This window comes from Lissotriton vulgaris, chromosome 4_1 (genome assembly GCF_964263255.1).
Source record: "Lissotriton vulgaris chromosome 4_1, aLisVul1.2, whole genome shotgun sequence".
Lineage (NCBI taxonomy): Eukaryota > Metazoa > Chordata > Amphibia > Caudata > Salamandridae > Lissotriton > Lissotriton vulgaris.
Genome location: NC_141691.1, coordinates 987,728,739 through 987,747,471, shown reverse-complemented (window position 1 = coordinate 987,747,471; position 18,733 = coordinate 987,728,739). Strand labels below are relative to the sequence as shown.

The window sequence follows — 18,733 nt, the reverse complement described above, 5'->3', positions numbered from 1 at the left end:
TTCTACTCCAGTCATTGTAATAATAAGGAAAGTGTTGGACTTCGAAGGAGGTAGATTTACTATTACTAACCCAGCCAATGCAACAGTAGGGAAAGCGTTGGACTTTAGAGGGATGAAATTTACTATTCCCACTCCAAACAGCACAACAGAAGAGAAAGTGTTGATCTTTGGAGGGGTTAAATGTACTATTTCCACTCCAAACACGGCAACAGTAGGGATATCATTGGATTTCGGAGGGGTAAGGTTGAGTATTCCTATTCCAAACAGTGCAACAGTAGGGAAAGTGTTAACAGAGAAGAGGTTAATTTTACTTATCCTACTGTAGTGTAAGGAAGACACTTCAGACAACATATATATGAGTAACCCTGTGAATGTAGAAAAAATATAGTCTTAATAAAAAAGAATATATGAATTAACATAATATATATGTATTAAAAACAATTCATCAGTTTACATAACTACTATTCAATTAAAAAACTATCAATTAATAAATAATTGTTATTCAATTAATATTTAATTAACTTACCATTTGTAACCCTACAAATTTAGCAGCCCACACATAAAATATAACTACAAAAATAACTATTCCATAACTTACATGTATAAAATAAATTAAATGATAAAAACAATTATTGGGAAATTGGTAATTCATTATTACTTATTTAACTTCCCACCCTAGACCCCTACAAACCTAGCATCTGGTAACTAAAATAAAATTAAATAAGTATTCCACAATTTACAGCTTAAAAATTCAATAAAATAAATATTTTACATATAATATTTAGTAGTTAATTTATTATGACCTAATTTACTTCCCATCAAATACCTCTACAAACATATCATCCCACAACTAACGTATAAGTAAAATAAATCGGTATTACATAATTTACATAACCAAAAGTCAATTACATAATTAATTAACAATTAATAATAAATGGGTAACTATTATTAGATTAACTTCCCACCCTACAACCCTACAAATCTAGCAGTCCAAAACGGCAATATAAGTAAAATAAATAAGTATTCCATAATTTACCTAAGTAAAAATCAATTAAGAAATAAACAATTAGTACTTAGTTGCTAATTAATTATTATTTAATTAACTTCCCACCCTATACCCCTGCAAACTAGCAGCCCACAAATAACATATAAGAAAAATAATGCAGTATTACATAATGAATATCAATCATATTATTACATAATATTTAATAAGTGATTCTTAATTATGAATTACCTAATAAACTTTCCACCCTATCCCTCTACAAACCCAACAACCCACTACAACAGTATAAATTACTATTAAACATGCATTAAAAAATCGAAATCACTTATAATTATAAGCTATATTAAAAAAATACTTAATATAATGTATGTATACAGTAATTGCAAATAAAATTAATATTGCAACTAAAACACATGAAAATGATCAAAAACGATAGTTCTAAACACTATATTAGTGAAATCGATATTAAAACAGATAATATTTACAACCATATTTCTTGCCTCAAAAAACAATATTAATGTCAATGATATTTGTGCATCAAGTTATTTGTGTGCCAAGATATTTAATTTCGGATTTTTCTGTCTTCCGATATTTTAACATTGATATCTTGTCCAAACATCTAACAAATTATGAAAGATCAAAAAGCCCATCTCCAACAAGATTTTAGTGCTGGACAGATATCCCTAAGACTCCATCCTAAGCGCCTATCATTGGCAATCTATACCTTGAACCTCTAAGATTAATTCTTGAGAAATCAGATGTATCTATCCGCCAGAATGCTAATGATACACAAATGTACATCAAAACACCGACATGTCATTCATATCCTCAGCCCAATACCTGTTAAAATCAAACCTGGATGCCTAATAACTCCTCCAAAACTGAAGTGATATTGTTTTCACATAGACGCAGAAATAACCTGCACTTCAATTTAACTGATGAGTGCAACTTAGAAATAGTCAGTCTATGTCTAACTCAGTAATGTCCTTGTTTTCTGCACTTGACCATTCTCTATCCCTTGTGCCACATATAAACAGTGATGCCATTTCCGCATTCTTCAGCTTTAAAAATCAAAAACTACTTTCTCCAGCCCATTTAAACACTGCAGGGCACAGACTCATTCTATCATGCTTAGATTGTGAAAGCGTGATTCTATGGGAGGTCCTGAAGTCATCAAGGGTCCTCAAAAAAGTGGTCCATCTCTCTGTGGCATGTTACCTACCCAACACTAGAAAATTCAAACGCATAACACCTGTACTTCGAGAGCTTCACTAGCTTCCAATAGAAGCTAAGATTACATTAAAAATAGATGCCTGGCGTAAAAACAACGTGCATGCCCCATCCTTCCTACCTCACCAATCTACTCATAATATCAGGGGGTGAAAAAAAGTGTAAGAAGCGAGAGCTACCTAGTCTCAGACAAACCTAGCAGGCATTGCTTGAAGCTTAACTCGAGTAAAACCGAGGTGGCACTTTTTGGAAACCTTTCTTCCCTTTGGTAACCAGTTTGGTGGCTAAGTACATTGGGCCCCCTTCCTACACCGGTAGTAAAGGCAAAAAGTGTGGAGGTCACAATAGATGAGAAGTTTAATTTTAAATCGCAGGTTTCTAAGGAGGTGTCTTCCGCGTTCTTGACCATTAGAACTGTGTGTAAAATCCGAAAAACACAAGGAAGATTGTTTTAACCTCCTTGGTTTTATCTAAGTTGGACTACTGTAATGCTTTATATACAAACCTACAGTCTAATCAACTTAGAAGATTACATTCGGTAGAGGATGCTGCTGCCAAATTGGTGCTAGATGTTCCTAAACATCAGTCCATTAGGGACGGGATACGAGAGCTACACTGGCTTCCAGTCGCCCAACGCCTGAAATGTAAGTCACTTAGTATCGCACACAAGGCACTTTACAGAGAAGGCCCACAATTTCTATGGCATTCTTTTATTTGGTACTCCCCCAGCAGACTATTACGTTCGGCCAATGCCTTTCTGATGCCCACCTCCAGAGTCAGGGCGTTGAACTGGGGGGGATGAGCTTCAGACATAGCACCTTTAGGCTATGGAATTATCTGATGCTTGCTTCTAGGAAGATATCTTCTCTGCTTGAGTTCAGGAAAAATCTCAAAATATGGCTTTTCAGAAACTAGTTTCCCTCTACAGTATGCGGTCCGTAAGCGCCTAGACACCTGAGGGTATTAATGCGATATAAAAATTGTTATAACATAACATAATCTAGATACAAAACTTCAAGCTTTGAGCCAACTATTCTTTGGAGCCATCTTGCCATTCTGGAGCTCTCTACCACTAATATCCGGAATGGCTCCAACACTGTAGCCATCAGGAAAAAACTAAAAAGCTACCTGTTTCGTCTTCATCGGAATATCTAGGGATCAATTTCTCCTCAATAGACACTAAATCTCCAATATGAAGTTAGCTCTGAAGTATCTTCCTGTTAAATACTATTGCTCAACTCTTCTTCATTTTTTTGAACTATGGATTACTATTTCCGGCTGTCGATAGCTTCCCACTGTGAGGGAGAGCTATAGGAAGCTGACAAATAAATTGTGTGTGTGCATCCCCAAAAATGTGAGTTACAGAACAGAGAGCTAGACTTCAGTTTCCCTCTCAGAGTCTAGTGGGAGTGTCAGCCACCTTAGCAGAGAAGCCCACCATTTCCAAGAGGTGGTTAGTTGGAGGGATATATCCGGGCCCTTCGATACTGCTACGTGCCTATTTCTGGAGGATTTCACAAGGCCTTAAGAAGATCAGGAATAGTCACTGATGTTGCTGCCCTGTGACGCTGGTTGGTCAGATCATCCTAGTCCCTGCAGAATGGTACTGGCATGCAAGAGCAGAGATAGAGAAGGGTCTTTGTAAAATGAATGTGTACATGGCACCCAAAGTGCTGCGTTATGTGCCACAGAATATGCATGCATTGAAAACTAAACGTGTCCCTTGAAGCACTACTCCAGGTACTCTGAGGAGTCTCCACTCTAATTAATATTATCATAGTTTCATTCCATCTGTCTTCATAACCAAAAATTTATAATTTTTATGAGTCATTTATTTTATTAGTATTTCGTTTCCACAGTGTGAGAAACGTTCAGGTGTGTAACCACTTCATTCCTGATATTCAAAAATTAACAGATGGCTTTACAATGCCGTGCTCCCCCATCCCTAAAGTATTTCCGGCCTGGGAGGCCTTTTGTCAGAGGTAAAGTGTACTAAAATAAAAAATACAAATAACGCAAGTAACTATCTTGGATGTTGTACATTTTAGCAATATTTTCCAATCGTGAATTTACATTGGCACTTAACAAATTAAATAATCAAAATCCAATCTTTATATAAAAAATGTGCATATTTCTTGCATATCAGTATTATTTCGAATCAACAATTTAAATCCATTCGACACAAATCAATATTTACGTAAATACAAGTGCTATCCTACACCCATGTGTAGAGAGTGGTACCCACTCACTACAACAATTTTGATTAACTGTTTATAAAGTTGCAGTACATTGATGAGTGTGCTGGTTTTCGTCTAACTATGAGCCATAGCAACAGATTAGTAAAAATGATGACCCCCCCACCCACACACGCGAACCCTCATAATAAGAGGATGGGGGGCCTGAGACTCCGTTGGCTCACATGTTAATAAGCCTTAAGCTGAATTGGGTACTTCTGTAAGTGTTTGCCCCACCCCCACACCTCATGAGATGCAGGGGCCTACATCTGTGTCCCTGCAGAGCCGATAATGTAATCGGCCCGCAGGCACTGTTTTGTAAACACCCAACTGACAGGGCATGTACACTTTTCAGGGTACCGCTTATGCAAAGTACTCACATGCACTGAACATGTTATTTTTACTCACAGTTACGAAAAACTACAAAGACGCTGCCAGATTGGGCTGATAAACTCACATATAACTTCTACCATTCAAACAGCATTGAATGTATAATAAGACACCCTCGTGACTATGCATGTTCTTATTCACGGGAATCATGCAAATATGAGCCCTAGAAAAAACAAAGGGATTGGGCACAGCAGGCCACCGTAGGACTGGACAAAAGGTCCCCTGACCTGGTGAACTTGATAGAGCATTCTCTGACAGCGCATCTGACCTACAGTACCATTCTCTACAGTGCCCTTTTTTTGCCCTCGTTGCTCTGTCATTATACAGCAGAAATCACCCCACACCCGGTGACAATGGGATCCGTGTCACTGTTGTTTACTTTGCTTGTGGTAACCATGGTGTTTTTTTAATTCCTTTTTTTGATTTTGATCTGGATGCTATCAGCATCCCGTCATGGTTGCTCGAGCCAGGTGCTGAAATGAAAGCTATATTCTCATGACTGATTTGGGGAATTTTTGTATCACAGAATGGAAATTAATAATTAAGAACAAGGGCAAGACCTGTGCTCACAAATGCCTCAACTCCGCCTCAGTGGCGCACTGTTATAGTCCCAAAATCACACTAGGAACTGTTTCTTGCAATATGGAGGGGCTGGCGTTGCTTGACACTGCAAGGAGAATGAGACACGGAAACTGCGCATTCGGGAGCTGGCAACAAAGAGGCAACTGTGGGAACGGAAGCCAGGGAGCAGCAGGCAGTCGGCAACCTCTCGCCCCATCATTCAGCAGTTTATCATTACAGCGAGGCGGAGGCAGGCCGTGCAAGGAATGAGCGGCGGCGGTGGTGCCAGCCTGCCTGTTGTCACGGTCGTGAGGCAAAATGATACATAAACCATGTGCTTTATTTTGAGGCAGTAGTGTACTTTTCAAATTGCTAGGTTGCGGCGTGAACATCTGCATTAAAGCACTGATGGTAGTGCGGGGTATTTAATGTACAGCGCCCCGAAACCGCAGAGCAGGTGCTTTATAAAAGTAAATTATTGTGATAGTTATTAATATGCATTTGATACTTTTATTATAATTGTTATCACTTCTAGGTGTGGAGTCAGTAGTAGAGGTATGAATATTAATAGAGGTAGTAGTGATAGTCAGGGGGGGTGTATTGGGTGGTAGCAGTGCTGAATTTGTAATTAACAATAAAAGTTATCGTGATGGTAGTGCTGTGGGTAGTAGTTACAGTTAGTAGGGATGCTGGTAGCAGCAGCAGTAAAGGTAGTAGTGTGGTTGTAGTGGTAATGGTGATGCAGTAGTTATGGTGGTGAAATAGGTACGGGGGAAGTGATTGTAAAGGTGATGGTAGTAGATCAATGGCTGCAGTGATGGTGGTGCCGGTGGTAAGAGTGCTGACTATGGTGGTAGTAGAGGAGCTGTAGTGATGTAGTGCTATTAATAGTAATGGTTGTAGAGGGTAGTGTTGGCAGTGGTTGTCATGATGGCGCTGCTAGTGTCAATGAAAGTGATGACTGTGATTGGAGTAGTTGCAGTGGTGGAAGTCACCATGCCAGTGATGATGGTGGTACTAGTGGGGGGCTGTTGGGATGCCGGTGCCGGTGGTAATAGTGGGGATGTAGTGGTACTACTAATAGTATAAGGGAGCACCGCAGTGGTACCATTCATTGGATACATGAGTAAGCATTCCACTTCAAAAGCAGTCAGGGACAACATTTACCACTGCAATTAACATACTCCATTGAGCTTTCCCATGCAAATAACACGTAATGCCTTGAAAAAGAATGCTGTGCTCATAGTTCCCGCCTTTTTTCTGACAGGACTATCATTCTGTGTGGCAAAAGAGACACGCCGGAAGGCGCTTTAAGTGTGACCTCTGGCCTGCTGCCTTTGTTATCTGTGAGATCCGCGCCTCCGTGGGGGAGGGTAGCGCCGCAGGGGTGTTCCACTGCCAAGACAAGCCCACGTAAGCCGCCGCGGCCTCCGTCCAGCAGTCCCTGTCACTGTATGAGCTTGGAGCAGCACTGGATACGGCGCAAGAGACAAGGGAAGGGGACACACAAATCACGAACTGTTATCAACATTTCCCCATGCATGGCACGCACATTTCCCGTGTTATTAAAACACCATGGCAAGCTAGGCAAGACGATGCAAATGTATTCAACTGAAATGACGCCCACTTCCAAGAGGTCTGCATTATTGATTTGTTTAAGAATAAATTATGAAGATGACCCCCACCTGCTACGAGACTTTTAACGATGGAACTCTAGCAGGCAGCAAAGACAGCACCGGTCAACTGCCTGCCAAGTCTAAAATAATCAAACACCGGCCCTTAAAGGGGGCTGCTAATGCCGGTATAAGACACGTGGTTATTAAACGGGCCATGGGATTGGCTGCCGAGCCGGGGGAAGTTGGTGGTTCTGGGTGAACTACTAATGTCTATCGCACCGAAGCGCAAGTGTCAGTGTCAGACCAGCCTTAATGACAGGGGGTGTAGCCAGGTTATGACAACCAGGGTTGCCCGGCCCCTTGCACAGATTCTCGAGCAGCTTCTAGGTGTGTATGCCAAAAAATAATGCTTTTTTCTTGCCATCAGATTGGCAACTCTTGCTAAAATGAAAGCCATGATATATACGCCCCCAAACTCCATCACTTTCACTCGTATGCCCCCAAACATATAATTTGAAGCATGACCGTGCGATACCAGGCATTCGACTAAATGCCAACCCCATCCTTCAGCAATCCCAAATCCAAGCATGGGCCGGCTTTTGTTCGGGCAGGCGCACTGCACTATTTACACCACAATGGCTTGACCATGCACGTGGATGAATGATTTATTATAATGACAATACTTTTAATAAAGCACTATATTTAGAAAAGTTCCTGTTTTGAAGTGTAGTGCCATATGATATAAGAAAGCAACATTATCGGAGGGAGTACGTGCATTCCATGGAATGTAGGGATGTAAATAAGCAAACTGATAGATGAATGGGTGGATGATTGGCAGGGTGGAAGAGATGTGATAAAACTCATGCCCAAATCAGCATAAGCAGCAGTCTCTCCTCTGCTACCCTTCAGGTAAATGGCAGATGCCCCCCCCCCCCCGACATTGTAACGGGTTGATAACAGCCAAAGGAAGGGGTTGACAGAACAGAAGGGTCCGCTGTACATTACCTGCTCCCCAAAGTCGATGGCGATATTGGTGATACCCAGCGGCACCAGGAAGCGGATGAGGGGCCAGTAGGGCGTGAGGGCTGTGAACTGCACCATCGTTCACGACAGGCTTCTCCTCTGGGTCTCCCGGCACTGGCGCACAGCGAGGAGGAAGAAGAGGCCGGTGGGTGCGCTGCGCCTCGGCCAGGCGGGAATAACGGTGCTCACCGGCGCCTGCCCTCCTTTAGCGGGGAAGCCCAGAGCTCCGGCCCGGCCCCGCTGCCCTCCCACACAGCAGTGACCCGCAGGAGGGGCACGGGGCAGCGGTGACGCCAGAAATTTCTGCTGACAGCTTTTCCATTGTGAGCCCGGGAGAAGGGGGTTGGGGAGCGCTGGTAAGGTGAAATCACCGGCAACAACACATGGCTGACACAGGGAGGGCGGCGGAGGAAGGCAGCGGCCGGGGATGGGGTAGAAATAATTGAGGATCGCCGCTGTTTTCAGTGCCTTTGCGGGCAGGATGTGCGCCGCGCAATGGAAGAGGATGAGGAGGAGGAAGAGATGCTGCTTGGCGCTGCAGACAGACGGCTGCGGTGAGACACCAGCCCCCACCCACAGCCAACCACCGAATGTGAGCCCTGCCGTTGCTGACACGTGGGGTCGCACACAAACATACAGCGACTATATTGCACAGAGGCAAGGAGAAGGTTGCAGCCGCGAGGAAGATGACACTGCTCCCTCTAACGCCTCTTCCGGGGATTGCAGCCTGTCATTGCTAATCTCACTCCGAGTTCAATGACTAGGAGACTTCAATGCAAACAATCTCGGACAGGAATACTCACCCCCCATGCACACTCTTACGGTTATTTTTTATTGAGTGAGAATAAGTTGAGATGTGCCATAGGATATGCTGATCAGTATGCCACATGATTGACCCATTATTATGCCACAGAGCGCGGCCCTCACAGCGCTACATTGTACACCCTCCACTGCCACACAGGGCAAAATCACCATTGTGCCACGTAGATGCAAATATAGCCTGCATTCGTATCTTGAAATACAATGCCAGCTTGGTCGCCAAGGTGTGGATGGAAAGCCCACAGTAACGACCATGCCGCATTGTGAAACAATGTGAGAATGGTGCTGCGGGCACAATTGAGGGAATCCGTGCGCGCAGCCAACAAGCAGAGCTATGGCCAGTGGTGGCCACGGTCTAGTGTAAATGTGCATGTGGGCAGGGCTTTAAGGGGGAAAAAAAACTAGTGGTGCTCTAAAAGGGGTGTTAAACATTTCTTAAAGGGGTGTGGCTTATCCGAGTAGGGGCGTGGTCTAAATGAAGATAACCAGCATTGTGTGCTTCAGAAAATCATGATGTCGCATCCAGCAAAGGATAATAAAATAGGCAAAAAGGTATATTTATTAAGTATAAGCCATAAAATACCAAACACTTTAAAACGTGTAAAACATTTTTACATTACTCCCTTGGTCCTCTTCCTCAGCAATCACAGCAACTGTAGGTCAGCTACCAGACACTAAGGACGGATTCCTTCTTGATCACAAAGTTCCCTAATTTATTTTTACTTTTATACCCCCAAAGTCTTTGTTCTTCTTGTGTGAGGGGTCCTGGGCCCAATCTAAACCAGTTCTGGGTGCACTCTGCCAGTGCACCTCTTCTTCCTTTGTGAGTGTGGGCCAGCATTGTGGCAGGCAGGCACAACCCCTATTCAGACCCAGGTGCTACTCCTCCCACCACTCTACATGCAGATGGGTCTATTCAGCCTTGTGCTGACTGAGCCAACCTCCTGGAGCCACCCCCAGCCCCTGTCACTCACAAACCAGACAGTCAATACACAACCAGGCAGAGGCACACAGAAAGGTTGAACAGGAAAATAGCCTCTTTCTAAAAGTGCTATTTCCAAACTTAGAATTTAAAAACCCTCTTCACTAAAGAATGTGTTATTAAATTCTGAGTTCCGGGATAACATATTCCATATGTCTATCTTGCTGTTATGGGAAGATATGCAGGTAAACATGTTACACAGCATTCCCCATGTTATCCTATGGGCAAGATAGCCTTTCAATAGTGAAAAACGAAATTGGAAGTAGTTCACTATCAAGACATGTTACCCACACTAGTAACACCAAACAAAAACCGGGACGTCTGGTCACCCTGTATACCTTTGACCTTTGAGGCCCGAAAATAGAGCCCCCTTTTGAAGGCCCCCACAAAAAACTGATGGGGGCTCAGACCCCCACAGACCACCCCCCCACTTAAAGCCCTGCATGTGGGCATGAGGGGGGTGGAGGTTAACAGTGCAGATGGATCATGTATTAGTAACTAACTGCATGCCTTAGAGATTTGGTCCCGGGTTTAGTCTATGTCCAAGATCCTTTCACCAGCGTCCCGTTCGCATGTGAAGTACCGCTAGTATTGAGTGATTGGCGAATAAGTGACTGTGAAGCAGAGTCGTTTCGTAGGTACATGTTTGGATTATTGCCATCTATAGTGGTCTAGCCCTGGCTGGCACAGGTGTACTATGCATTTCTGAGCAAGGGGAATGGGGTCCCTGGCGGGGGTTTTGGAGGTCCATAAGTATGATGTCCCAGGTAGGACGCCAGGGGAATTTTGCCCAGTCCCAGAGCGTCCCCCAGCTCAGCGCTATGCATACTCTCTGCTTGAGCCCAATTTATGAAAGAACGGTGCCAGTCCTTTCGTGTTGGGGGTTCAGGGTTTTTTCACTGCCTGGTGATTAGTTTTTTGGCGGCAATCAGGCCCAAGTCTGTGAAGTGCAACACCGCCTTGCGCTTTTTGGACCTATGGAATAGGCCTCGGATACACACCTCCCAAGTGTTTCCCACTGTCCGCCCAGTACTGTCTGTGAGGTGAGTGGTGATCGCTCGCAGTAGATAGCCAGAGCAGTGCAGCTCCAAAACGTATTGATGACGTCAGCATTCACTGACTGGCAGCCCGGGCATTGAGCATCTGTGCAGTGAAAGTATTTATTGATGTTTTCTGGCGTGAGATATGCCCTGTGTGTTTTGTGCAGTTGAATGAGGCAGAACCTTGCCTGTCTGGGTACATAAACCGGCCTTTCCCACTCCTGGCCAGTGCTGGGGTGCTGGAGGGCAGCCCCCAATGACCTCTAAGTGAAGTCAGACAATGCGCTGTGTGTGTTCTCACACTGTGAACAATTTAATAAGATGCCTCCCTGTGCCCATGGTGTGGAGGTGTTGGACGGTGTAATGCGTTACAAGTTCCTGTGATAAATCATCCCACCGCTCACTTAGGTCCGCAATCAGAGAGCATGAAGCAGAAACTGTCCTTGTGGCAGCCCGTCATCTTAAACAAGTTCTATGAATGGCATCAGTTGCCCATCTTTGTAAAGATTGCCTAACGTTTGTAGTCCCACTTCTTCCCAGGCGGGGAGATCCGCACTTGTAATGCAGTCCTGTCCTCTCAGTGTGCCTAGGATGGGCAAAGCAGGTGCCCATGGGGTAAGTCCCTCATGAGAAGTAACGCACGTTGACAGCACCTATGAGCTACAGACAACATCCGCTGCTCGGGGGTCTTGCCTTGGCTCCAGGGTGGAATAGCTGTAGAATAGACAGGCACGACCAGGTCCGGCGATGGGTGGTTGTGTCCTCCATGTGTTGACCGCTCATCCATCTGGCCACCCATTGGAGTTGTACTGCCAGGTAATTATATTTTTTGTGAAGCACTGCTAAGCCTCCCCGGTCTACCGACAAATACAGATTAGACAGCGCGACCTGGCAACGAGTGCCGTTCCAGATGAAGTTGCGCATCGTGCACTCAAAATGGCGGAACACAGGGGGCGAATGTTAAGTGGCAGGTTCGCAAAGGAGTATAGGAGCCTGGGCAGCACTACCATTTTCAGTAGGGCAATGCAGCCCATGACTATCGAGGGAAGGCTCCGCCAGAAGGACATCTGTGACTGTGTGGCAGACACAGCATGTGGGATATTGCCATCCAATAGGTAATCAGGTTGGTGGTAGATCCTAATTCCAAGATAGCGAAAGGCGGCGGAATGCCATCAAACACTCTGCCCAGCGATGGTTAGCTCTGGGTCGGTAGCGGATGCATCAAATGGGTACAAGCATGATTTTGCCCAGTTGACTCTGAGGCCGGATAATGACGCAAATTCAGTGAGTGTTTCAGCAATATCATCTCCGGTGCCCTGATGACCCTGACATAAAGTAGGAGGTCATCCGCATAGAGGGATAATGAATGCATTCCGATACCAAGCTGTATCCCCCACGCTGCACCTCCATGTCTGAGGACCACCGCTACTGGTTCCATGGCCAAAGAAAACAGGAGCAGGGATGGGGGCAACCTTGCCTGGTACCACACTCAATCGACACTGGGCTGGACAAGTAGGGGCCTGTTTTCACTCTTGCCTTGGGTAAGGTGTATACAAGTTTTACCAGGCAAAGGTAACAGTCACCTGGGCTGTATCTGGAGAGGACAACAAGTAAATAATCCCATTTTAAAGTATCAAAAGCTTTCTCGAAATCGAGAAGCATGCACCCCGGGTGTGGCCATTCTTTCGGTGAATACCTGGCCACTCGAAAGAAGCAGCACATATTTAAAGATCTACTGCGAGATGGAACACATCCATTTTGGTCTGTGTGGACCAATGTAGGGACCAGAGGGGCCAAGCATTATGCCAATATTTTGGAGAGGATTTTGTAGTCTGCGTTGAGAAGCACTAGGGGTGATATGAGCCCAATAGTTTTGGGTCTCTATCTGGTTTTGGCAGGGAGACCAGAAGGAATTCCTATAGCGACGGCAGCAATCTAGACGCCTCCTGCAAGGCCGCATAGATGGCTAATAAATGGAATCCAGGTCTGCTGAATAATCCTTGTAGTACTCGGCCGACATACCATCTGGGCCAGGAGCTTTCGCAGTGGCCAGTGCTTTAACACCTGGGCTGCTAAGGGGTTTTCCCCTCCTGCGCTGCAAATCTTTGAATACTATAGAATCGTGACAAGGTCAACTCGTCATAAGCACAGCGCAGGTAAAACCCATGACGAGTTGACCTTGTCATGAGCACTGAAGGGGTTAATGGCCTCCTGCACTTTGTAGAGTGTGATTGGTTAATTTAACTCGGCTTGTTGCTGCAGTGTGATCGTGGGCAGAGGGAGGGAGAATCTCCTCCAGTGTGTGCGGGCCTGCAACAGTGAGGGGGCCATACAATGCTGTGTAGTGCTCAACAAATTCATGGTGGATTTCCTTTTGATTATAAAGTAGTTGGCCAATTCTTGATCGCAGCACAAGGACTGGCCGGTGTGGTTGTTCGTGTCTGATTAGCCATTTCAACAAGCAGCCGGACGGTCTGCAGAGGAGTAAGTGCAGGCTGAGTGTGCGGTGTAATTTAGGCTCCCAAGATTCTCAAGCAGCTCAGCATGCTTGTGCCTTGCTATGGATTAGTGTTGGGCACCCATGGGATCAGATATCGCAGAGGATTGAAAGCAGAGGAGCGATCGTTCAATTTGTGTCACTACCTTGTCCATCTGTTTACGGATGCCCCAGCAGAGGCCCAGATATTGACCACGAATTACCACCTTATGAGCCTCCCATTCCGACTCTGCATCCGTACCTAGCCCATGTTAAGGTAAAAAAAGGTGCGTATGGCATCCCCCAGAGCCGCGAGGAGGGTGGATCTTCCATAGCCACCGGTTGGGGGTGCCATGAGCGCTTAATCTGGCCAGCCCTTAGCCACCTGATCTGGAGGAGATGTGGTTTGTGGTCTGAATGGGACCATTTCAGGTGATCTATGTGGTGGCATCCAGGAAGTAAAGCCACTGAGCCTACAAAGCAGTCAATGCGGACATGCAAGTTGTGCGGAATAAAAGGAGTATATTTTAGTCTTTGGCTGATGTGTGCGCCAGATATCTGTTAGGTGCCAGTGGTTCAGCCAGTGCCCTAGTGACTGAGCATTAGACATTGCTGTCTTGCGTGAGAGAAGGGGGAAGGACCTGTCCAGGGAAGTTTCAAGTACTGCATTGAAATCCCCTCCTATAAGCCAGGGGAGGGAACTCCAGTGTGCCAGAACGCCCAACAGGGAGTGCCAGTCTGCTACCTGCTTGGTGTTAGGAGTGTATATCACCCCTATTACCATGTGCCGCCCATCTAAATGGCCAGGCTTGAAGACGTATCGCCCATCTGTGTTAGCCAGTGATTCCTCAGCATGGAGGGGGGTACCTGGCCTCACCCTTATCAGCACCCCTCTGGCGTGTGATGAATATCCAGTGGCGTATACATGTCTGCGCCACTTGGGCTGAAAACGGTGAACCTCTGACAGTGGGAGGTGCGTTTCCTGTAGCAACGCTATGTGTACTGACTGGCGTTTGAGGTAAGCATATGTATCATAATGTCTTGAGGGTGAGTGCATCTCCCTCACGTGCCAAGAGACTATGTTAATGGATGACATGAGTGACGGAGCAAGCATGGGAGTGCGTGTGGCCCGCATTTGGAAAGGGCTGAGTTGGTGGACAGGGGGAGCAGACAAGCAACTGCGCCAACTGATGTTTGTATCGCTTGAGCACGGGCAATGTCATGTTGCAGGTTTTAGAATGAGTGTTGCAAACAGGTGGAGAGGGGAAAAGGGGAGAATGAAAGGGAGAAAATGGGTAAGCAAAATACGGGGTAACTGTCTTAGAGCAGAGGGGCAACATGTATCTGCCGAAATTTTGGGGTAAACGTCCCACTAAACCAACCGCCCGATTCTGCCGGAGGGGTAGGCAATGAAGAGTGTTAAAGGTGTTGGGGCGCTCTACATGCGCTTGTGCTGTAGGCCTCCATGTGGCATTGTGCTGTGCTCACAAAATTGTATATCGGGTGCGGAAATGGGGTGGAGAAGTGATTTTTGGGTGCCCACAAAGTGCCATGGTAAGTAGTAGTCTGGGACCGGCAGTGTGATTTGTTGAGGGGGGTGAATGGTGTGCTGTGCACCCTGGTGATGCTTGTGTTAGGTGGTAGAGTCATTGTCCTAAAACAGTTCACCAGCCATGCAAGACGTGACCCCAGGGAGCAGCTCTGTTTCCTCTCTGACCTCGCAAACTGCCAGGTAACTGTCATCACTGGGAAAGGGGACATTAGAGGCATCCAGCTCTCAAACAGATTTGTGAGTGCTCAGCGTGCCCACCGCCTGAAGGGCCTCTCTGCGCTCTTAGAACACTTGCTCCAGATTTGGGGCAGCTCGAGGTTGAGAAGCCTGTGTGGACCGAGCATGGTGGCGTTTTCTCCAACAGGCTCCCATGCGGGGACGTGTGGGCTGCGTGTTCTCCCTGTGTCTTGGGGATGGTCCTGGATGGGCAGTGGATTCCAGCTATGCCCAGGCTTCTCTGCCTCGTTGAAGAAGTGTGTGGTTCCATCAGCAGGGACTCAGAGGTGGGCTGGGAAAATGAGGGAGTATGGGATGACCAGCTTGTGCAGTTGCCTTTTTACTTCTAGGAAGGAACCCATCTTCCTCTGCACTCCCACTGCGTAGTCAGGAAGAAAAGGACAGCAGCATTGTCAACCTGCATCCCCGCCAGCCTGCGGATCTCACGTAGCAGAGCATCACGATCCTTGTAGTTGAGGAGGTGAAAGAGAAAGGGTCTAGGCCTTGACCCGGGTGGTGGGCACCTGGCCGGAACACGGTGCGCCCTTTCAACTGCAAAAAAGGGGGAGAGCAACCCCAGCGGAAGCACGTTACCATTTCTTGGGTGAATCCCACAGCATCACAACACTCCGTTCCTTTAGGCAGACCAATGACTCTCACATTATTTCGGCGAGAGTGCCCCTCCGCATCCTCAGCTTGGCGTTCTAGGAGGTGGACTCATCGGACAGGTCACGCACCATGGCGGTTGCATCTACGACAGTAGGTCAGTCTTCACAAGTGCAGGCTCCAAGTTTTGCCTTTGTCCGCGAGCTTGCTGTGATTTTATCGATGCAGTCTTTGAGGGAGGTGCAGGTCTGAGCCAATGAGGTCCCCAGTCTCTCTACAGCTTAAAGCACTGAGTCTAGTTTGGCGTCTAATGCCTGGGAGGACACTGAATCTGGAGCATGCTCCTCCCACTCAGGGTGTGGAGTCAGGGCGTCTGATTTCGAGAGGGTTGAGGTCACTCCACCACGCTGCCGGCCCATCCTTTATTGATGTGGTGCAATGCTGGGCTTGAAGGACATCAGGTGTGATCGAAGACCAAATGGTGCCAGACCTTGTGCGGTCAACAGGGCCGTAGTGGAGTAACAGTGAGAGTGGTATGCAAAAGCATTGTCATTTCCCAAGAAGGTGTATGGTCATGACTACATTCACCGTGTCATGTCCAATAGTAAGTACCCGCATGCAGCACAGCACCGCAGCTGTTTGGGTCCGTCTTTCGCCCCCGGGCCCATGCCCTGCAGCGCACTGTAGATGAGGAGAGGGGGGCGAGGTGGGAGTCGGATGCACAGTGGGGAGCAACTGCTGCGAGATATTGCCGCCAGTCCATCTGAAAAATCCACTGAACTCGTGTCGTGTTGGGGCCCAATCGGGAGTGAGAAATGACGGCCAAGCTCCACACCACAGTTAGGCCTGGGCCAGATAAGACCCCCGGTTCAACAAAACACTCTCTTCCCCCATTCCATTAGAGTCACTAGATGGGAGCAAGAATGTTGGGTAGGCTGCTAAAGAATATCAGGAGGAAGTCCATAGAGAAGGGGCGCTTGGCCTAGTTGGTATTTTCAGCACAAGCCAAGTTGCACAGGAGGCACTAGAGGAACTCTTGGCGAGTGTGGGATTGGGTCTGGACCCGGAACTGTCCCCGTGCCCGGCAAAGTGCCCTCACTCACTCACTCACTCACTCACTCACTCACTCACTCACTCACTCACTTGGGCCACAGAGTGCAGGAGGAACGGCTCATCATCCTGGGTGGGCATAGAACTCGACCATCGAATACAGTCACCAATGTGGGCCTGGGCCCTGATATGGTCCCCAGACCCAGCAGGATCTCCCCCCACTTACCCTGGCCACCCACCCGGTTGCAGAACGAATGCAGGGCTCCGAGCGGGCGACCAGGTCATACCAGGGGGAGGGGGCCTCCAGGAGAAGAGAGGCAGAGTAGGTAGGAATTCACAGGCAAGTCAGGCGCACAGTAGGTGTTCCAGCGGAGCACTCAGGTAGTGTGGGCCTAGCCCTGGCATGGCCTGCAGACTCAGCAGCTCCTCTCAATCCCGATAGGGCTTCCCCAGGTCACTGAGCGCAAGCAGACCAAGCCACCGCTTGGTGCGGCACAGCATGCAGGTGTGTGTTGGGGGAGACTCCGCACCCCACATGGGCATCCATCTCTCCGAGATCCCCGTATAGGATGGCTTCTCCGCCGCGTCGTCCAGCCTCCATCATGATATATGACCTCACAGTGACGTGGTACTGGTGTAGCCTCAGCAAGGCCAACAACTTCCACATGCTAGCAATTCTGGGCAGCGTGATAAACCTGGCCCCTTGGTGCAGTGTACTGCAAGTTCCTGGAGTGAGGTTCACCTCCTGGGGCACCTCGTTGTAAGGATGTTGATTTAGCAACGCTGCAGGAGGGCCCACGCAGCACGCATGCAAGGCTGCCGGTCCCGTACTGCTGCTCGTAGTTGCAGTGATTCAGTTCATTAGAAGCTCTGGGTGATCCACATCGATTAATGTGCCTTAAAAGTCAGCTCAGGCACATAATGACAGCATGAGCTTATTAATATGGCCAGATTGACGGGACCAGAGTGCGGAGCTCTCTCAGAACGTGTCCACCATGTTAGCCAGTTGGTTACGCCGGCCTCCTTGCCTCCTTTGAACCACTTTTCCACTTAGCTCACTCTCTCACTCATACTTTGCCCTGCTTTGACTTTGGACTCGTCCTCTTTCTTTTCACTTTTTCCACCTTTCACTCTGCTCTACACTGACCCCAGTGGCTTTCTCTTTACCTCTTTTTGCCCTTTGTGTGTTCACTTTTTGTCTCTTCTGCCTGATTTTCATCTCTTTATGCTGTCTTTTACCACCATTTGTGCCACACTCTTACCCGCTCCTTCTCACCTCCTGCATTTCCTTGCACCCACTCCTGGGCCTCTCATCTTTGCACCCAACCCTCAAGACCTCCTTCCCCTGCCGTACTTTTTCAGTGGCAGCTGCAGCATAGACACACAGCAGACAAGAGCAGTGGGCACTGCAAATGTAATCTCCGCCTGTCAGAGCCCTGCCCGCTCTCAGTGCCAGGACCCGTGGTCTCCCACCATGTCCTTGCAACCTGAGGCACTACTCAGCCACAGCCCACTGCATCATGAACCTAGGACCACCATCCCAGTGCTGTACCATAACCTCCCTTGCCAGCACTAAACATGCTTCTCCAGGGCCTCCCGCTGCCTGTACTGCACGTCTTCGGAAACAAAATCACTACTATATGCAGCAACTTCACATTCCAACTGGACCCTGCCAGGCTTGCCTACCTCCATCCTGATGAGCAGCACACTCAAACTTCTCTGATGTGCTCTCTGATCATCACTCCTAAGGAAAGCACCACCACGATCCACAGCATCTTCTCTGAGACGCACTGAGAGCCTTGCCTCCATTTTATCTTCCTCAAAGGGCTCAACCCCATCTGCTAGGCCCTCAAGCTGAAGCTCACAGATTTTCTCACCAGTCATCTTCCCAGCCTCATGGAAATACACCACCATCCTATCTCTCCTAAACACTCT

At 47.3% G+C, this 18,733-nt stretch overlaps 1 protein-coding gene across 1 annotated transcript in view; it reads right to left on the bottom strand.

The window, feature by feature from the left end:
* Positions 1–8,760, bottom strand: part of ANKH (ANKH inorganic pyrophosphate transport regulator) — a 508,089-nt gene extending 499,329 nt beyond the window's left edge. Inside the window, exon 1 of the mRNA XM_086965246.1 lies at positions 8,040–8,760. Within this exon, the coding sequence (XP_086821372.1) occupies positions 8,040–8,135 (96 nt within the window). The 5' untranslated portion in view covers positions 8,136–8,760. The remainder of the gene's footprint in view (positions 1–8,039) is intronic.
* Positions 8,761–18,733: the final 9,973 nt, after the last annotated feature.